Source organism: Anopheles bellator, chromosome 1, assembly GCF_943735745.2.
Source record: "Anopheles bellator chromosome 1, idAnoBellAS_SP24_06.2, whole genome shotgun sequence".
NCBI classification, from domain to species: domain Eukaryota; kingdom Metazoa; phylum Arthropoda; class Insecta; order Diptera; family Culicidae; genus Anopheles; species Anopheles bellator.
In genome coordinates, this window is record NC_071285.1 from 51,736,231 (window position 1) to 51,757,594 (window position 21,364).

Consider the following 21,364-nt stretch of genomic DNA (forward strand, 5'->3'; position numbering starts at 1 on the left):
CTCAGCGGCCCCATTGATCCACTCGTTAAGATGGATAAGCACATCGATATAAAGCATAAGCATTGTCTAGTGCTCCTGATTGACATTCTCGTTACGCTGGAGGCTCCTGTTTTCCGTCTTTGTCCCACACAGATAGATAGATACCCGACGGATAATGCAACATAATCCAGGCGCCAGAACACTCTTACAGCCCCACACAACACCAAGTAGCGTTTACGTGTGGTGTGTAGAAAGCTGGAAAATGCGTACACTTATCAGCGTTTCAGGTTTCCGAGTACAAAGAAGCGAGAGGCAACTAGAAGCGGTCGTACACAAGCTTCATTCACCAACACACACGAACCGGGCACTGCTCAAGAAGGTGGGGATTTTTTCCGATTTTCCATTCACAATGCCCGACCGATGGCAGCGTTTTCCTTTCGGCCGTCGCTCGGACTTTCCCATTGTTTGTTTGCGCTCGAACACCAACGGACACACACGGGCGCGATATTGCACAGCGAAACAATAGAACTCTGGAAAGCGCTTGTTAATCCCGTTTTCTGTACCGTTTTTTGTTGTTTTCGGTCGATCGGAAAAACTGCGTACACCCACGGCGGAGTGACAAACGGGACTGACAGAACACAGAGTGGCGTTTTCCGTGAGTGCTGTGAGCGGGCCTGCGTTGGTGTGTGAAGCGTTTTCCCCCAGGATGGAAAACCCACTGGCCGCTCACGGTTTGAATTTTCCGAGTTCGTTGGGCGCTCGTTCGATCAACTGTGGCAGTCGTTGATTTGAAATTCAACGGCCGACACGTGATTGGTGAGATTCAAACATTTGCTACCGTCTTCTATTTGAGCTCTATGACGGGAGACAAAAAAAGTGATTCGAGAGTCAGTACCGTTGTTAGGCAGCAGCACAATCGAAACCCAATAAACCGCTGACTTTTGGGGTGCGAAAATTATCACATCAGTTATACCATTTCTGTGGCTTATCTCAGTTGGCTAGAAGACGAGTGCTGCCGTATTCGGGTGAGCGTTTAGGACTTGGCACAATAATCAAGTGGCCATTAGTAAATCATTTGTGTGTTGTGCGTCCTTGTGCGGCTTTAGTCCGAACCGGGGCTATTTACATTCGTATCTTCTACATGGCCTCACAGATAGCATAAAAAATCAGGTGCGTACAAGTAATAAATGAGAATGATCAAAACATGGCTACTAAGGAGATGTGACAAACAAGCCTTAAGCCATCTAAGTCGGCTGCGGGTTTCATATGCTCCGAATCAAAAACATCGCCAGCCATATCTGAGACGAGATTAGCTCTACGACAGCTTACTGTCCAGCAACCGAGTTCTGGCTACCGGCATCGTTTGCCGGCCGGCCGTACCAAGCGAAGTCCGACGATGCTAATCCGCGGAAGATCACGCGACTCCGTGAATCAGTCTGAAACGCGAATTAACACTTTCAGCGGCATCGGCGCGACCGAGACCAATCAACCGGATGCCGGCCACACGGCAGTGTTTGTTTGGCAACGGCACGCCGTATCAACACCAATACAGGCGCGCCCGAATTTGCAACGCGTTTGTCGTCTGTCGGCGCCCGCATCGATTGGAAAGCCTCGATTGGAATAGACTACGATCCGCGGGGCCGCGGAAGGGCTCAGTTCGCTTCGGACGCTCGGCGAGCGCGCTCGGAACATCGGATTCACAATTGTCGCGTCGTTGTTGCGGTTGGCGCCGTGCAGATTTGTGTGTGCGTTACACGGCGATCGCGAAACCTGTTTCCCGTCGGGCTCGACGGCAGACAATAATGTTTGGGGTGGATCGCCAGGAGCCACATTCGATCAAGTGTCTGTGGGTGTCTGTGTTGTTTAAGGCATTTTAATCATCGCAGAGTCACCGGCCGAAGGTTCCGCGATCGACAGACGGTGGCGCGTGATAATAGCGAAGAAACGGCGAGACGAGGGATTTCCGGGATCGGACCCGATTGAGGCTCCCACAAGAACCGAAGCCCGAAGACGTTCGTTGTGGTGTGGTATGTGAAGGTTTCAGTTTCGCGCCAATCTCACTGGTCGCTTCCTCGTGGGGCTCGTGGATTTGTGTCTCGCCCAGAAGAGATACTGCCACGTGCGACGCATCGCGTAATCTCGCCTTCAAACTCAAACGCTTCGCGGACTGAACCGGAATATTAGTTATTCAACCGCTGGAAAGGTAGGTTGCATATGATTTCGAATGTGGGTTAAGCGGTGGTTTCGCAGGTGGCCTCAGGGCCCGGAATTCGATGTTGTCATGGTTATAAAAAATATTTTTATACTGTTTGACCACTTTACATCGATTCTTGAGCTGCCCCTGCCGCTTCGGATCGTCGGTGGGAAGGTCAAAGTGAAAATGGACGACATTAGCCGCAGGGCAATTAAGTTCCCGTGTTATCCATTTATCGGTGGTACTTCTATCGGCCACTTGTCTCTACCGGTGCGAGTAGAATTTATTGGTCAGGATAAGGTCCAAAAATTCGTCATTCTGTGCGTTGTAAGGCAACCACATTTTGCGATAGCCGATCGGATGATTTAGTGAAAAAAGACGCGACTACCGGATACGCCAGTGGTGTTGTTTAAGCAACGTAAACCTTCGGTTGACTGGTTTAAGTAGAACGCGAGACCGAAGGCGATAAGATATGATTTGCTATCAAAATCACGAACGGAGGAATCGCCCGAAAGGGTTCAAACAAATGGACGACGACGTCTTTTACACGCTTTTTGAAGGGTATCGCGTATGCGTTTTGGTTGCCTCCTATCAGCAGCGGAATCCGAACGCTTCCATTCGCCATGGTCAAATTCGCTCGGCCGTAGGCGTGAAATGAGATATCTTTGTTTACAAAATCAAACCTATGTACATTGGTGTTTAGTGGGCAAAGTTTGTTATTTGAGCATTAATTTGAACGCACCAGGTCTTAATAAACGCTCCGGCAAATTCTAAATTTTCGGGAGATTTCAGATGAAGGGAAATTAATGCGAACAAATAGCCAATAACTGGTGAAAAGAAAACCAACCTTTTCGGATAGCGATGAAGTGCTGTTTTTAAAACATTGTCCCACTTTCTACGGGTTGTGATTGGCTATTTAAAACACACACTTTGGTGAATGGCGGGACGACCCACGCACTGTACAGAATTTGATTTTTGAATTTGACTCGGGTTGGAAGCTGTGTTTCGAATTCCAAGTTTTACTGCAAAACCGGTATTTTTGAAAGTGGTACCAAAACAAATGCGCGTCTGTCCGGGGACACTAGCCCCGGTTGTTGCCGTCCGAGGGTTTGTCGTTGAAGCTGAAACTTGTATTTTATCATTTGTTGTTATTTTTTCGAATGTAACAAAGAGTCTTAAGATGTTTTTTTGCTTCCTTTCGGATCATGCAACATTGGCATTTGGACTTTTCCGGTTCGTGCCGGTATCATCGGTTGTGTTTCAAAATGTGTATCCTCCACGATGGCTTTTAGAACGCCCAAACGCCACACAACCCCCGATCGTTAATTGCTTTTCAAAAGATTAATCGGTGATATCACGTTTGGCACGAAGGCGGCACAATTGGAGGATAGGATCACGAGAAGAACCACCAAAGAGGTCAACCTTCTGACGCAAACTCAACACAGATCCAACGACCTTTTCAAGGAAACGTCTAAGCTAAGATAGATGAACCATGTGCGTTGATGAGGTTGAACCAGGTTGATGAGAGACCAGGAAGGAACCGTCTCGTCGGTTGCCGTCGATGCGGAAATCGAGAATTGTAATCTCGGAAAAGGAACATTAAGTTTTGAGACTGTTGGAGGCTGCGAATCACACTGACATGAGACCGTACCCTACACGAAACGTTTGATCCTGCCGGTTGAGTGCTGAATCGGTTATGATCGTCAATCGGTTTGCCACAAAACCAGCGTGGAGCTTAAACACATCCGAATGACTTTAAAACCCCGTAAAAAACAGCATTTTGCTGGTAACGAAAACAAGCGATAAGGAACTAATGGCTGTTGAAAGGCTCTAACAATTAGCTGATATAAAATAGACTCATTGGCTTAATAGGAATAAGTGAAGAAAACAAAGTTTGAGCTAGTTGGGTAATTCCACGGGAGTTCCTTTTGAAAATGTTTCCTATCGTACCATTTTGCATAACATTACACTCACCAGACCCTCGCCATGGAAACCCCGACATGGCAATTTTACATATTGCCCCCCGTGTTCGCTTAATGACCGTCGTTTGGAGTGACTAATACCGGTGGTCGGTGCGCCAAAGGAACCCGTTATAATTAACATTCATCATGCACGCCGGCATGTATTCAAGGAACTGCTCCCGTTTGAGCTAGTGGATCGTGTTGGAAATGAAGCTTTTTGCACAAATAATAACCCATATTTTATTCACACTCTTTCACCCGTGCTGGGTGTAATTGTTCGACTGCTTCATTTTCCGTTCGGCATTCTTTTAGGTAAATGAAAAAAGGCGTCTGCACGATGTCCACGTGATAGAACATTTGCAATCATCATTAGACTGCTGCACCGTAAACCGGTGATCAGCGATCGTGATCATCGCAGCCCTTCGTGGGGTGCCCTGCGCCTCCACTTGATCCGGTTTCAAGGCGGGGAACACAATTTTAGCATAAACAATTCCCGGAGAGCGCATCGAGCTTCACGGAACGAGCCGTCCGAAGCACGATCGTGACCCGCCACCTGGGATCCATCTCCTAACAACTGCATTGTTTGCTCCGAAGCAGTTTGGCCGGTTTTTCCCGCTACCAAGCCGTGGGCCAAAGCGGACTATCAGCGACCCCCTTTCAATCATCTCTCGCTGGCCGCGTCCTGGAAGCGGCAATTTCTTTCCAGCTGAACCTCGTCATCGTTTTCGACGAACGGCTCGGTTCAACCACTTCCAGGACGATACGTTTTGCGGGGGGTGTTTTGCGAAATGTTCCAAACAGCCGGTAAAGTGCGATTCCACGGAACAGTACAGTAAAACGGGGGAAACACCATCCGGCGCCCATTTGACCACCGAAATAGCACCGAACCGGAAATCGAACTTGTCAAGTGGTGTTCCCCCGTCCGGTTTACGGCGTGAGTCCCGTTGTTGACCAAGGACACTGTTTGACTCCGGTGTCGGGTTCGGTCCGGGCATGTTCCCAACCCGGGGCTCGGATGCTGAGACAACTGGTGTCAGCTTGCAGTTGGCGCCCGTTCGGCGATGAGTAGAACTCCAATTAGCAACATTGTTTGCTATCCGCTGTTGGTCTTTTATGGGATCGTGTGACACAATGTCCGTCCGGCAACTGTCGACTATTCGCCGACAATTGTAGTCTTCGTCGGTTCCAATCGGAAGGCTTCTAAGAATCGCCAAAATAATGTTACCTATTTCGATGTTTGTTTAGCAAATATCGCAAGGAGCTAGTTATTGAACTTATTGATTATACCGCTAGGTTAATTATGTGACCGACAGCCCGTTGAAAAGTGATTACTGTGCTCAGCTAATGGATGTTTGCATTTGTGGCGTATTGCCAACTTTTCTTCAATTTCTGTTTATTTGTCTGATTAATTTATGTTAACTTCATATTTTTGCATTCAATTACATAATTTCTTGCGGTCTGCACAAACATGTAAATAATGATTCAAACATTGTTTGATTGTTCTACGATTTATCGTCGTGGCGGCCCATTAGGCGCGCTAATCGCCAAGCCGTCTGGTAGCTCAAAAAGGATGACCTTTTTCTTTTGGCTTTTTCGCCCACCTTCGTCAACCTTCGTACACCTTCCGGTCAAAGTTGAGGTACTTTATCGCTACACTTGGTCATCGTCGTCTGTCCCAATAATAGTCCAATTATGGCCCAACGTGACGGTCCACTCCCAACCCCATTAATCTTACCGCACACCACACACCGCGGGAACCGCATTTCGAAGGAGCCCCTGAATTATGGTCCGGTTCTTATATTAGCTTCCGTTCTCTCGTTATTTGCAGACGAACCGCCCGAAACCAGTCACCGGAGGAGTCTGGCAGCCCCGCCAGAGAGGGCACGGCGCGGGTTAAACATTTTCCCGTTCTGCTCAGAAATTCCGCTGGAACTGGTTTTTTGGGCCATTCGGTACGCGCGAGTTTCGAAGGATGTGTCTCGACGCGCCAGTCCGCGCCAGGTAGCCAGCTGTGCGGGAGCGTCCATCGGCCACACCGGTCGGCCAGTGTTTACTCCGTGACGAACTGCGCCGGAAGTGAGGATGAGTGGCAGGATATTCGCTGCGCTGCTGGTGCTGTTCGGGGCCCGGTTCAGTGCGTGCAACAGTTTGCCGTGTGACTTCATCGACTCGGTCAACATAACGGCCGGCGAGCGGCTAGCGAACGGGGACATCCGGCACGATGGGGTGGTGTACAACTCAACCTTCTACCGGACGATCGACTACGATTACGTGGACTTTGCGTCGCGGAGGTACGTCGCGCCCTACGTCCGGGGCTGCCTGTGCGCGGTGCGGATCTGCGTGCGGTTGTGCTGCGCCGACAACGAGTACCTGACCAGGACCTGTGTGGCAACGAACGTGTCCTTACCGATCAAGGTGAACGTGAGTGAAACGGAAGCGATTGACCTACGGAACAGCACCTACTACGGGTTCCTGCGCGGTAAGCCCTGCGCGCATGTGTACGAACTGACGCCACAGGAGCGCACCGAGGACTATTGGACCGTCGCAAAGGTAAGTGACCACCAAGTTGGCCAGAAGATTCGGAAGGCTCCGGAAGAATGCACAATTCCATCGCCAACGGTTCAGTGCTATTTTTGACTCGCAAAAAGACTGGGAACATGTGTGGCTCGCGGATCGCATTGAGCTGCGGCCTCTTCCAGCCGGGTGTCACCAATAATCTTACATCGCGAGATTTCGTTCACAACCCGCCTTTCTAACGATCGTTTTTACTACACTAGAAAGTGACAATCGATCTTGATGCCCGAGATTGTCGAGTTCTGTTGATGGATTACGGACGGCAAGTTTGCAGAAGAAGATCATAGCGATGATTTAGACGGAGTACGATTAGATAGATTAATAAGCGTCAATTAATATATCCGGCGCGCTGCCAGTCTTTAGACCCCTCTGCGCCTTAGCGTCGTGAGCGCGGATGATTGATGGTCGTTTTCGTCCCGAGTTTATTATTTATTTAGAAAAAACGGGTTTACCCCAAAATACTCGCCTTGCTGATTGGCATGCCTCTTTTAAACACAAACGCATAATGTTGGTGATGCAGAAGAACTCATCTTCTCCTTATACCGGCCAACGCCGGTGTCGGTGTATGTTTAAATTTTCTGGCCAATCTTAAGCCACGACGCGGGGCAAATATTATTTTTTCCGTGCTCGTTTCCCCCGACATAAATCATTTCGTGCGGAGCACCACGCCACGCGATTGTTTATCGCCACGCGTACGTACCGATGATACGAGTGGCCCAGGCGGCCAACGGTCTCGGCAATTAGCCATACCGGGGCCGTGCAGGGTTTTGATAAGGACCAATCCCGGTCCCGGTGATTGGATTTGTTTCATAATTTAAACAACCAATCTGGGGTTCGGGCGTGCTCTGCAAGTCACTCGATCTGATTTGTTTGACCTGCTGTGCAGTCGGTTGAAGTGGCTGATTGCAGGTGCATATATCAACAATCGCGCAAGGTGTTCGCACTCCCTCAAGGCTGGCAGCGTTGGCCACGATTGGCAAATGTTTGAAGGGACACCGGTGTGACACCTGCGAAATACTGTAGGGCACCGCCAGGGGCCAGGGTCGGTGGTTGTCCTTTCAGAGGAGTGATAAAACTCCAACGGGTGTTTGCTCCGATGGGTATTGCGTCTGCCCTGAAGAACCAGCGAGACAAACCCTTTATTTTCCCCAAAGCACCGGGACTTTCCCTGTAAAATTTGCAAATAGTTCGCGAGTCGTTAAATACTCGATGGATTTTCCCCAAAAACCGGTGCCGGGAAAAAGACAGATTGTAGAGATGGGTGGGTCCGATGCCTCCGATGTTTGAAACATGGTCCCAGGGCGAACCTGCGCTATTCTTATTTTTAGTGGATTACGTTCCAAATGGCGCAACAACAGTCGAGATCGTTTTCAGACACCCGGCGAGCCCACTCCATGTTCTGGTGATGAATGTTTATAATGTCAGATCAAGACGATCACGAGTGTGGCGTGATGAGTAATGCGCAGAGATCGCGCATGTTGCGTGCTGCACGCTCGCCTCGGTTGACGTAAAAAGCGAATTCCCAGCGTTGTTGATCGATTGTTCGAGATTCCGCGGTCGACTCCTCCCCGGCGTTGGCAACTGTGGTCAGCAAACCGAAGAAGGTGCCATCAAACTCTGTTCTGCTTATGTCAACAGCTCTTACGAATAAAGGCAGCGGATTGTTGCGATGTTGTCTACGTGAGCTAACAGCTTCTTGTCTGCTTCAGTTAACAGCATATTAAATGCTTCCGTCGTCAGCTACTAAAACTGTGCTTCTACTACACCTTCTGCGAGAAGCATCGATGATCGTTGGCTCTTTCGAATGAATTTGAACATTTTTTTGAAAATCATTCCTTGTCTACTAACGCGTTCCATTTCTTTTCTCAGAATGGCAGTGTTATCATTGCGGAAACAATGCTTGTGCCGCGGAACGAGTACTGCCTAGCGCCCCGGGAGAACGAACCGTACGTCTCCGGGCTGATCTGCTTCGAGTCGAATGAGGAGTTTAAGTACCAACTCTATCCAGTCGGTAAGTACCGGGTTGGCGGACAGGAGAATAAACACCCCAATTAGTCCAATAGAGTCCACTTGCCAGGCGGCAAATTTGGGCGCGTGTCGCCGACCGTGCGTGGTTCCTTTTTGCTTTCGAAGGCAAGCCATCTTATTGGATTGGCAAACGCGAATAAGCGCGATAAGCCACACTTTATGGCCCTCCCAGTACGCGCGGGGATCGCCTGAATATGCTCTGTGGATGCAAATCAATGTTGACCGACCGGGTCTAACGACTTCCGACGGCAATTAGCTCAGCCGGGGCACTGGGGTCGTCGGGAACATACAAAAGTCAAGCGCTCATTACGCAGCGATAGCGACGGCGGCTAGATTTTATGACCCGCTCCGGGGCTGGCCCACACGGCCAAGGTCAACCATTTCAGCTCCGTACCGATCGTGCACTTATCACCACATTGGCTGGGAAGATCATCGTGTCGGTTTGCATTGTAGCGCGATTGTGACAAACGGCCAAGGCTAATGGCCACTCTGCGAAGCTCTGCGTTTGTGCCCTCGCCTACCGGAGTTATGAATATGAGGATTGATCTTTTTTTGGACCACGACCGACACGTCAGCGGTCCTGTCAGTGTGGTATTCCCCCGGGGCAGAGTATGAAGATTGACATGACAAGCATATTGACAAGCATATTGAGCTTATTGATTGGCATACAGCACATGACTGTATGCTTGTTTGGGGCACTCCTTGAACGCGAAGTTTATTCAACTCCGGCTAGAGTTTCTTCAAGCCCGGCCCTCTGATATTTTCGACCAAAAGCTCGCGGTGATCTAATGCATCACTCGCCCTTTTTACGAATTGGGTTGAACCACGCATTTTGAGTGTATTTCAAAGGATAAGCGTAATTAGAATAAAGGCACAGCTCAGTAGAAGTCCTTCGAAAAAATGACATTAAATGGCGATGGAGAACTGTAAATAGTTTATGTTTAGACAAGGGTTCAAACTCCAGAAGAGAAGTTTAATGACGAATGAAAATGATTATGAGATGCTGATATAATGACTAAGGAAAGGAATTGGGCACTCTTGTAGGCATCGAACCGTTCCTTTAATATCTCCCCGATGATGATCACCGTATAAAACCGTCTTATCTGACAGTGAAAGAAGACAGGGCACAGGGTTTTAAGTGAGCCATTGGACTATCCAAACCCGGGCCGGAACTGCGTACAACATTTTGCCGGTTGATAAGGCAGCCGCTTATTTGCTTTCGCCAACTGTTAACCTCTGGCACCAATCCGATTGGCGTACATTTCCATTCGGTGTCCACTGCGCAGTGAAAGTTACGGCCACGAATCAGACATGCAAACGAACGCCTCCCCGTGGGCCATATGCTGGTGATGAGTTTTCCGCACCAACGATTCATCAGCTCGGCCACTATCAGAGCCGCGCAGCAAGTTAATGATTGCGAATCCCTGCAGAGTACGTTTTACTGACGCACGCAATGCGCGTCTTCATGAATACTGTTGTTGGCAGTGTTTGGACACTCGGACTGCAAGGACATGGAAAAAAGGGGATCGGTATAGGGATTACTATGTCGGCCGATGGCTACCGAAATTTACATTGCTAATATCGGTAATAGAAACACAAAACTCGCGCCGCTTATTAATTAGTGGCGCCGCCATTGGGAATCGTATCTGGCTGGGTGCCGCCACAGTATGGAAGGAGAGTATCGGTTTACTATCTCTGCGTGGCGCCAAAAGATAGTGGCCGGGCAATCACAGGGGTACCGTTTTGACAGCTTGACATGTGGTCCCATATGGCGCCCACAGATCATCCGTTGGGTGGCCTGGCCGGGTGGGAATTCAGTTAATTTTGTTAATGTGTTTACCGATGATGTCGCTGTGATGAGGCGTCAGCAGGAGGGTTGACCGTGCCGAATTACATCGTCCCAATCTGCTCGCAGCGCCAGGCTGTCGGCGTTGTTTCGGTGTCCTGATTAATCACGCGTCTGCGATCGTTTCAGGCATGCTGATTTCGGTGCCGTTCCTGCTGATGACATTCTTCGTGTACGCCTGCATCCCGGAGCTGCGGAACATGCACGGCAAGTCGCTGATGTGCTACGTCCTGGGGCTGAGCGTCGGCTACACCGTCCTCTCGCTGGTGCAGCTGCAAACGTTCCCCGGCGCGAGCATATCGTGCGCCATCTCCGGCTACATCGTCTACTTCTCGTTCATGGTTAGCTTCTTCTGGCTGAATGTGATGTCTTTCGACATCTACTGGACGTTCAAGTAGGTCCCCGACCGTGCGCACGCGGCGGGTGTCGGCCCACCCGCCCGCTAGTAGCCCCACCGTGCACGCCCAGTTACTAATGTCCCACCGCTTTACCACCCCCAGAGGCGTGACGGGAGTTCGCAGCACGGAAACGAAGAAGTTCCTGCTGTACTCGCTGTACGCGTGGGGATGCCCGGTCCTGATGGTAGCGGGCGCCCTCGTTGCAGATCACACCGATCTGCTGCCGATCTACCTTCGCCCGCAGTTTGGCACGTCCAGATGTCTGTTTGTCGGTAAGAACGATTGGAGAGAGTTATCCGTTAGGATCCTTCGTTGACATTAATGCTCCGTTTTCTTGTTTTAGGAAATAAACTCATCGAGTTTCTCTACCTTTACCTGCCGCTGCTGATTCTGGTGTTTACGAACGTGCTGTTCTTTGTGATAACTGCACTGCGGATCTACAAGATCCAGTGCGAGACGTCGGTCGTTCGCCGTGGAGACTCGAAGCGCCATACCAAACTGGACAACGATCGTGATAGGTACGAACGGTTGGAGAAGTGGAGAAGATTTCTTCTCTGAATCAGATCGAATTGGCCATGACCGACAGTTGGAAATAGGCTCTTAAAAAGGGTTCCTCTAGCAACTGATATGCAGCTCCTTAAGTGCCTTATACTTACGCCGAACGGAAACCACTTGAAGCCGTTGTCACGATGACGATATACGGGAGTGCTTCAGGTTGTTTGTAACAGGGCAGAGTTAGTAACCCTACCGAAAGGGGGAAACTCACTTTCAAAACGCGAACGAATGTCTCGACAACCGTATAGCCAATTGCCAATTCCAATATCTATAAATTGAAGCTAATGTTGAGTTTGTCCTCCGCCAGATTCGGACTTTACTTGCGGCTGTTCATCGTCATGGGTGTCACCTGGTCGCTGGAAATCATTTCCTGGGTGGTGGGCAACAATGCGTGGATATTCTACGTCTCGGACGTGTGCAACTGCATCCAGGGGTTCCTCATCTTCGCGCTGTTCGTGTTGAAGCAGAAAATTAAACGATTAATTTACAGAAGGTGAGTGACGATGTCCGGTGCGCTTCGGAGGCCACCTCGGCGAACGAGAGCGCTTGAGCCTCGTGCTATTGCTTGTACATGTAAAGCCGGCTGTTGCTGTCAATGTTGTCCGTGTTGGTCATATTTACTCTCATCGTGCATCTCTGTGCTTCTGTTGTCCGTCTTCCTTTCTTCCCTTTTTGTTTGCTGTCCGTAGGAAGGGAGACAGTACTACGTGAACGGGTAGTGTAGCTCCTGTTGGTGATTCCTTTAGGCTGTGAATGTTTCGCTTCCGGTGTATTGCTCGTTGAGGTGTGTCCATGTGTCTCTGGAGTGCGATCGCCTTGAAGAAGCCAAGTCAGAGGTAATCCAAACCACCACCGGTTGGTGTGATCTTCGGGTAATTTCGGTGATCTTCACGTGACCTCTCTTCTTGGGTAGCTCGATTCATGTCTCTGGTTGGTTGGTTGTAATATACTGTTAAGTGTTCACTAATGTTTTCACGCTAAACACAGGTGTTGGTTTCGTTTTGTTCGCTAAGACTTCGCCACTTTACTATATCCCACTAAAGATTGGCACTAAAGATCCCAACCGTGTTATATTTGTACAGGTTCGGTATCAAAGAGACCAGACAGGAGCAAACGATGTCCACGTGCAGCTCGCGTACCACGGCCACCACGACTTCGTCCTACAACGGTTCCAAAACGGAAAAACCGTTGGTCATGCAGACCAACACCAGCTTCGGATCGGTGGCACCACGGCGACTGTAGGGACCTGAACCTATTCCACAAAATCTCACTAAGCGTTCGTAGTTCCGTCACGAGGACCAGCTTGCAAACTGGGATCACCATCGAGGATCCTTGAGCACGAACAAGGGGGCCGGAGGGCATAACGAAACGAAGTTCGGGGCATAGTACAGTGGCATCGGTGCATGACAGGTAGGGACGGAGGGCATAAATCAGTATTTTATTTAGTGTATCGTCAAAAAATAGAAGGCATAGCTTAGCAATACCCGCATTATTGTACATTCGGCCACCAACACAAGCACGTTCACGCATCTAGACACGGCCACCACCAAAAATCTACCTCGAGAGAAGCTGGGTTGAGCACGAAATGAAATTGATCCTTTAGAGTTTAGGCGCTGTATTCATCCTCAAGAAGTAACCAAATGTATTGATGTTGTGTACGTGAATCACAGCCGGTGCACCGGTCAGTTCGGTGTTTTCGGTGTCCCATAACTGGCCATTTGTATTGCAACAACTGCTTAAACATAACCGCGTAAGTTGTTTGGGTACATTCCATGCATTTGTAGATCAGCTTAGTATGAAAGCGAAACCGTGAATAAAAATATAATATTTGGATGGATAAATGTAGACATGAGATAACCAGACTTTGATTGAGACTTTGAAGTAGATAACGGGGAAGTTGAGAAATCGTACGCATCGTTTTGTGAGTTCTAATCAAATCCTGATTAATGTTCGTGACTGGCATTTAATCATTATTGATAAAGATATACGCGTACGCAGCGCAGATAATATTAATCAACTTATAATTTTGAGGTGGAATTGGAAACAGTAACAAAGACTCGATTACTAAGAATTATTCGATCGTATTTCGAATTTATTTCGGTGAAAATTCAAACCCGAAAGGAAGCGTCATGAAAAGGGGTTTCCTAAAATATGTTTCTTGTAGTGCCCTTTATATCGCTCCCGGATATTGGCACTTGGTGTCTATTGTTTCTAAACGAACAGAAATAGAGCACTAAAGCCGGTGTTTATTGGCCGCGCACACAAAGCGCACCGATCGTGTAACACTTCGGAACCTCGATCGAGTTTATTGAGCTGCACGAAGCCGCCGCAAACCGTGTGCCGTGCTGCGGCGATTGTTTATTGGTTCGAAAATCAAACGTTTATGTTTGAAACATAAACATCGAATATAGCCGCACCACACGCCGTCGGATCGACTGCGGTGGCCGGCGGCGGCCCCACCAAAGTACCGATTGCCGTTTAATTAGACTTGAAACGAAATGGGCGAGATCGAAAGCGGCGCGACATCGTTAAATGACGAGTCCGCGAACTTTGCGCTCCTTTCGCGGATCCCGGTGACCAGCCCGTGATTATGGGGCTGCCGCCCCTGATGACAGTGATGATAATGGAGCGATGGAAACATAAACCCCACCCTCCCGTGGCCCATTAGTTAATAGTCCGCGTCGAAATGAATCATCAGCCGGCATTCTCCGACGTCCGGGACCACTTCGTAGCTCGCCCGTTGGGTTAGCAGGGTCCCCGGTGGCGCAATACGATAAGAATTCCGCGGAAATTGAAATACAGCGCCCAGCTGGTGGTGGTGGCGCTGGTGATCCGCACGCATCGCACGCCGTTGTTTATGAAAAGTGTAGAGCCGCGAGCCGCGATCGGGGGGTTGGTGTTGAAAATAGCATCACACCGGTCGCCAGTGCGCGCCTGACCGTGGTCGCGAATTGTTCGCTCTGTCAGCCCGAGTTGCTATGTCCGAGTCATCAGCTAGTCAGATAGGATATGAGTGCGAGCAAAGCTTTCGCCGCAGTGCCTCAGTGTGGCGGCTCGTGAATCGTGAATGAATCTGGTGCAGGTGTTTCGTGTCACTTGTGGAGTGGAGTGTGCGTGGAGTGGCCACCGCCCCAGATCGGCCTCGGGACCTCGTGCTAGTCGCGTTAGGAAACGCTACATTGTCCAAACAAACGAAAAACATGATGCAACGTGGGCCTTATCGCGGCCCCACGATAAGGGCGGCCCGTCGGTGGTGTTGGTGGCACTGGTCACTGGCGGTCGTGGTGGTGGTGTGGGGGGTCTGCACGGCCACCGGGCAACCGTGCCCGGTGCGTGAGTCGGTAGATATCACCAACGGTACCGAGGACTCCGCCGGAAGGATCGAGCACGAGGGCGTTCTGTATGGTCCTTCGGAGCACTTCTGGGATGGAGGCGTTCGGCGTGGATGTGTTTGCCTGGTGCGTCAGTGTATCCATATTTGCTGTCCCGGTGGGCCCTGTACGGTGCAGGAGCTGAATGTAAACGTCTCGGAACCGCTCGACGGTGCCTCGTATCGGACGGTGGACCTGGCGCAAGATCCCGGTCGCTATCACATGCTCTACTCGTTGCCGGAGTGCGACGGTACGCTGCTGTCGCTCGATTGGAACGAATATGTGCTGAGACCGGTAAACGGGGACCTGTGGAACTATGGCCGAGCTAGGCACTGACTCACTGTGCCTTTGAAACGTTGCAGGACAGCACACTGGCGTACGGATCGTCGGTCTACGAGTACCGCCAGTACTGCCTCCAGACGGAAGGACCCGAGGGCCTGGTTAACGCCGGGTACTGCGAAACGGTCGACGCGCTGGCGTTCCATCGGATGTACTCGATCGGTGAGTTGGTGATCGCTGGTGCTGCTGCTTGCCGTTCCCATTAAACCGAGGCTACTAACTAACGAGCGCACGCTGGGCGCACGGCTCCCGCGACTATGACGCACTCGGTCCCTTTGCCGACGGAGCGATTCGCACGATGCGATCTCTATTTCGCCCGGTTTCGCCTGGGCCACCGGTGGTGCAACGAAATGCGTGCATAATGTGCTAGGCACGTGCGCTCCATTAGTGTCCATGTGCGATCGGGGATCGCTGAACGGGAGTTTCGGTTCCCGGTGTCGACAATTGGGGCGCTTTTGTGGCAAGTAGCGTAAATTCTAGCGCCATTGCACAATGGCCTCAAAATAGCAACCTGCTCCACTCATGAATGACTTTCTTTTGCTGCGAACCTCCTCCAGGGAGTCGTCGGCACTCGGCTCTGGAATTTCGCGTCGCTGTGCCCATAACTCTAGAGTAAATACTGGTTCCACCTGGAACGATTGGCACAGCACCGGAACATCTGCCCATCTGACCATGTTTACTTCGCAAAGAAATTTGAACTCCACCCCGGAACACTGTTTGACGTGCTTGAATTTACAATCTTCCCCACTGCGACTCCCGGCAGGCATCATCGTGTCGATTCCGTTTCTGCTGGCCACCTTCCTGGTGTACGCGATCCTACCGGAAATGCGCAACGTCCCGGGCAAGTCGCTGATGTGCTACGTTGGCTCCCTCATCGTGTCGTACGTGCTGCTGGCCTTGATGCGCTTCAACGTTTACGGGTACCGGTCGACGCTCTGCTTCGTCACCGGGTACGTGGTGTACTTTTCCCTGCTGGCCAGCTTCTTCTGGCTCAACGTGATGTCGTTCGATATCTTTTGGACGTTCGGAGGGAGTCGTGGACGGACGAGCGAACGGCGCCGGTTCCTGTACTACTGTCTGTACGCCTGGGGCACTCCCCTGGTGATCCTGTCGTTCGTCCTGCTGGCCGACAACACGGACTTTCTGCACGAAGCGATACGGCCCCAGATCGGCACCAGCCGGTGCTTCGTCAAGGGTACGTAGCCACGATGCCATAGCGGAGGGAATGTCCTAACGGGCGGTCCGCTTATCGTTCCCAGAGGAGATGCTGATTGGCTTCCTGTACATGTACCTGCCGCTGCTGGTGCTCGTCGGTGCCAACGTGCTGTTCTTCGCCATCACGGCCATCCGCATCTTTCGTATGGAACAGGCTACGGCCGCCGCCCTGTCGGGTGATTCGAGGCGCCACGCCAAGTACGAGAAGGATCGCAATCGGTATGTGCGGGAATTCCCGAATGGCCCGGAAATGACGGCCACCGCTAATCGTCCGCCGTTGACACGGTTCGCACATCCGGCCCCACAGGTTTAGCCTCTATTTGCGCCTGTTCACCATCATGGGTGTGACCTGGACGGTGGAGATAGTGACCTGGCTCGTCGGCGGCGAATCGTGGCTGGTTTACGCGCTCGACATCTGCAACCTATTCACCGGCATCGTCATATTCGTGCTGTTTGTTTGGAAGCAGAAAGTGAAGACCCTGTTGCTGCAGCGGTACGTATAACGGGTACGGGTGGTGTGGTCGGGAGTGTGTTGGTCCGGGTACGGAGAGGTGGCACAACGCTGGCCGGTCCCGATCGCGAGGTGATCCTCGATGCTCTCATACGATGCTTGTGTTTACCGGCACAGATTCACCACCCGGGAGGAGTCGAGGGCACGCGGTGAGCACCAGACGAACAACAGCACTATCAGCACGACACGATCGACGGAAGTGAAATTCGGCCCTAACCCCACCAACGTTCCCCTAACCGACATGACTCACGCAAATTGATGTGTTTACGCTACCACTCACCATTCACGACCGTGGACTGCGGGGCGAAGTGCGGCCGGCACCGATTAATGTCTAGTCGTTTGCACGTGCGCCATGGCGTACCAAATCGGGACGCTCGCATTGTCTACTTAAGAGTGGCGACCGTTGTGTCTACACTTACGCTTCACTCTCGCTACGCTTGATGTCATAAATCTTCCCGCGTGTGGTTCCGGAGCAGGAACTAATATTTTATCAGAGATATTATCGCTTCAGATCCAGCTGACGTAAGGCTGCCCGGGGGCTCAAAAGCAGCAGATTGAAGGTCGCCCATCGATGGCTAGCTCCCGAAAACTCACGTTCCTTCCGAAACCGCCGTTCCATTGTTCGCGTTAAATGGGATTTAAAAAATGCTTCCCCACAACCGTCATCGGCATTTGCCGTGAAATGTTCGTTTGGTGAAATATTTCACCGACCGAGAACCGGTGGTTGGTTTGCGTCCGTGCTGGGGCGCGCAGTATTCAAATACTTTTAAGACTTATTGATGGTTTTTTGTAAAGGTATTCTTATCGTGCCATTAACAACTTGTATTATACGCATTTAATATCGATGTTCTTAAAAAAAAGTATCGGAGCTGCCGTAGAAGTAAGACACGCTAACAGCAGGATAAGTGGCACACGAGGTGTAATATTTTTAATTGTAAGTTGGTTGCTTTTGAATTACGTTTCACATCGTATCGGTTTGCAAGGCCGCGCCAGATAACATCCAGCTGGTGCGTTACTCATAGGCAATGGTAAATTTATTGATCTAAATCCTATTTTTCATTTGACCTTCTCTTCTACTCCACGAGGCACCGGAAATCTACTTTCTACCTCGATTGAATTGAGAAAGTATTTGTGTTAAGTGTAATAAAATAACCTCTTAATGTTCTCTAATAAAACATACTTTAAGTGTGCTTATCGCAACTCAGTCGCTCAGTGTTGGTATTTCTTAAAACCCCGCACAACTTGGCATTCGAACAATGGAAACGGCGCCACTGTTTTGATTGGGCTTTGATGTTTTCCTGGAAAAAGACGGATCTGATTATCGAACGCCGCGCCGCATGAGTAAGCCCCGTTCGCCTCTGGAGTCTCTGCTGGCGGCGAGAACAACATGATAACTCCCACAACTTCGTTAGTGCTTCGCACGATGGGGTAATTCGAGAATCGAGAAACTCAAAATAGAACAACAGAACGGCGGTGAAGAATCTCCATTCAATCCCGGAGAGTAGCTCCCGATTTTTCTTCTTTCCCCAGCAAACACGTTGTTCGGGGTTCGTGGAGTCTGAGGTGCTAAGTATTTCCCCGGGCATCCTGAAGCGGAGCGTCTAGCCGGCGGTGGCGGCGGCGAAACTTGTTAGTATTCTTTTGCGCGCGTATAAACAAAACCGAATGTTTCTTAAACATGGACGGTCCGCGATCCGCCGCGTTCGGGTTTGACCAGTGCACGCGTGCCTTTCAGATATTTATTCTCCGTTCGATTTCCTCGACGATTGCAGTAACTGAGGATCTTAAGACTCGCCCAGGTGAGCAATTCGCTCCAGTACGAGTCAGAACGTCGTCCCGTTTGAGCTGCAGGTTGTTGCCGAAAAAGAACTCCGGATACTAAGCACCCTTCACGCTGCGGTGAATGGGTCGTGAACGAAAACGGGGGACGTTGTTCTCCCCAGTGTTAGTGGTTTTGTTGATTGTTGCCACCAGAGAAGGAATCGCCGATGATAGTTGTCCCGCGGAGGACAGGATCGACCTCTCGGAAGGGATCATGGATCGGAGCGGTGCGATCCGATACGGGGCAGGTGTCTATCAACCGGACAACTACAACGTAACTGACGGCCAGCAGCAGCAGTACTACAGCTGCGTTTGCTCACGACGGGTCTGTATCTACGTGTGCTGTTACCACATCGACCGGACCAGCTGCGAAGAGTCGGATCTGCCCTTGAACCGAAGCTGGACACCGAGCGGCCAGCGTTCGGCGGAAGTGGACGTGAAAGGAAGCGCGGGCTATTGGTTGATCTACGCGACGCCTCCCGCTTGGAACTACACTCCCGGATTCGCGTTGCGCATTTCCGGCTACGAAGGTGAACTGAACGACGTAAGGTGGCTGTTTTGAAGTGGCTTCCGGTGCGTGATTATTACAAGTAACGGATCGTTGCAGGATGGCAGCTTCGCGTACGGCTCGAACGTGTACCCCCGTCGGTCGTTCTGTGTTAATCCGGGCTCAGAGCCGACCCCCTTCGTGTGGATAAAGGAAGCACCGGAACAGATCGATGTGCATCATTGGCATTCGTTGGGTACGTTGTGTAATTGATTGGTTTTCCATTGAACCTCCCAATGATACGGGTATCCTTTTCAGGTATGATCATATCGGTACCGTTCCTGGTGGCCACACTGCTCGTCTACCTAGTGATACCGGATCTTCGCAACATCCCCGGGAAATCGCTCATGGCCTATGTGGTTGCCCTTACCAGCAGCTACGTGACCTTGATCCTCATCAAGCGCAGCATAATCGACCGATCGCCCGAGTGGTGCACGGCCATCGGGTACCTCTGCTACTATTGCCTCATGACCAGCTTTTTCTGGCTCAACCTGATGGCATTCGACATCTACTGGACGTTCGGAGGACGACGCCGGTCCACGACGGACCGTGGCAAGTTCTACCTTTACTGCTGCTACGCGTACGGTGTTCCTTTGGTGTTCTTGGCCTTCGCCCTGGTGGCCGACAACACTGAGCTACTGCACTCCAAGATCCGTCCAGGGTTTGGCGATGGCCAATGTTTGTTTCGGGGTAAGCCAAGCTCACCGTATTGAGGACACCCTCTATAAACTTCTCTCTACCACGTGCAGCTGAGACGTTGATCTCTCTGCTGTACCTTTACCTACCGCTAGGATTGGTGGTCAGCAGCAACTTGTTCTTCTTCATCAGCACCGCCGCCAAGATTAACCACATCGAGCGCTCGACTGCAGCCGCCCTACAGGGAGACTCCGGGCGCCACAGCAAATATACAAACGAACGGAATCGGTGGGCGGCATGGAATGTGGGTCAGGCGCGGGACTGTTATGACTAACTGCTCATTGTTACCCCTTTTTAAGCTACGGACTCTACGTTCGATTGTTTGTGGTGATGGGTGTCACTTGGATGTTTGAGCTCATCACCTGGGTGGCCGATTCTCACAACTGGTTGGTTTACGCGACGGATATTTGCAACTGCATCAGCGGGGTGTTCATATTCTTCCTGTTTGTCTGGAAGCGCAAAGTGTTGATGTTGCTGCAAGAGAGGTTAAGTAGAGTGGCGGCTGTTGAACGGCGAAGGTCCGCTAGGGCTAATCTGTATCGGTTTTCACCTTGCAGGCTTAAGGGAAAGCAGGTCCGGAAGCAGGTTCAACCACTGTTTTCCGTGACTGCCACCAAAACGACCAGCTTGACGCAGACTGCCTCCGCACCGAAGATGGAAAGCTCGAGTAACTGAAACGATGTCGTAGTGAAACGAAGCAGTTGGTAGCAATCAGAGCCTTAGCCAAACGGTAACACGTAGAGCCTTTCCGATTAATTATTTAGCCAAATGTTTACGGGTAATAAATAAAGCACCTTTCTCTGTCGTGTTGATGTATTGCATTTTAAAACTAAAGAGTTAATCAATTCGAAAGTTAATAAACAGATTGGTGATAGCCAAGCCAGCAGAAAACGCTTCCGAGAACACCAGAAACGCTTCATGCTGTAGGAAGCGTTTCGTAATGTTCTAAACAACATTGCGTACAACTTCAGGCGTCCACGCGACTTGTTTCGTATTGTTTTCCCAAAACGGTTGGAAAAACTACATTTTCTCCTCTACTGATACACATTCCAGGGTCTTCCGAGCTAAAAGTGACAGAATTCGCTACGTTTCATAAAAAAATGCAACGAATTACCCCAGCCAACTGAAGAATACATTTTCGGTGACGAGCGACAAGAATGGAATCACATTAATCTCCTAGCAACGGTGTCCATCGCAGCGGCACGCAAAACTGGACATCGCCAAGAGCACTCCTAAGCCACGGCTTGAGCTAATATCAATCACCGTCGGTGGGACGTATTTCTCGGTGGCGGTCACTCAGAATGGCGAATATTTCGCCTGTGTGGCCGT

At 50.6% G+C, this 21,364-nt stretch overlaps 2 protein-coding genes across 2 annotated transcripts; both read left to right on the plus strand.

Moving 5' to 3' along the window:
• The first annotated feature begins 6,216 nt into the window (after positions 1 to 6,216).
• On the plus strand, positions 6,217 to 13,342 carry LOC131205964 (G-protein coupled receptor Mth2-like). Its single transcript, XM_058198294.1, has 7 exons — positions 6,217 to 6,684; positions 8,578 to 8,719; positions 10,712 to 10,976; positions 11,083 to 11,252; positions 11,324 to 11,498; positions 11,843 to 12,028; positions 12,618 to 13,342. The coding sequence occupies exons 1-7, from the start codon at positions 6,217 to 6,219 to the stop codon at positions 12,775 to 12,777; spliced, it is 1,566 nt and encodes a 521-aa protein (XP_058054277.1). The 3' UTR covers positions 12,778 to 13,342.
• A 1,214-nt stretch (positions 13,343 to 14,556) lies between these two features.
• On the plus strand, positions 14,557 to 20,710 carry LOC131215811 (uncharacterized). The gene is given in 12 exon segments (XM_058210207.1): positions 14,557 to 15,200; positions 15,269 to 15,407; positions 16,009 to 16,440; positions 16,505 to 16,679; positions 16,768 to 16,953; positions 17,089 to 17,221; positions 17,483 to 17,493; positions 18,946 to 19,336; positions 19,400 to 19,535; positions 19,598 to 20,032; positions 20,035 to 20,263; positions 20,335 to 20,710. Coding segments are annotated over 12 exon segments (3,108 nt in total). The 5' UTR covers positions 14,557 to 14,735.
• Positions 20,711 to 21,364: the final 654 nt, after the last annotated feature.

What these genes read in the sequence shown, in the direction of transcription:
- LOC131205964 (XM_058198294.1), top strand. Translation starts at nt 6,217, where the DNA reads ATGAGTGGCAGGATATTCGCTGCGCTGCTGGTGCTGTTCGGGGCCCGG. An exon ending in GTACCAACTCTATCCAGTCG is followed by an intron (nt 8,720 to 10,711) that starts GTAAGTACCGGG and finishes CGATCGTTTCAG; the next exon opens with GCATGCTGATTTCGGTGCCG. An exon ending in CTGGACAACGATCGTGATAG is followed by an intron (nt 11,499 to 11,842) that starts GTACGAACGGTT and finishes GTCCTCCGCCAG; the next exon opens with ATTCGGACTTTACTTGCGGC.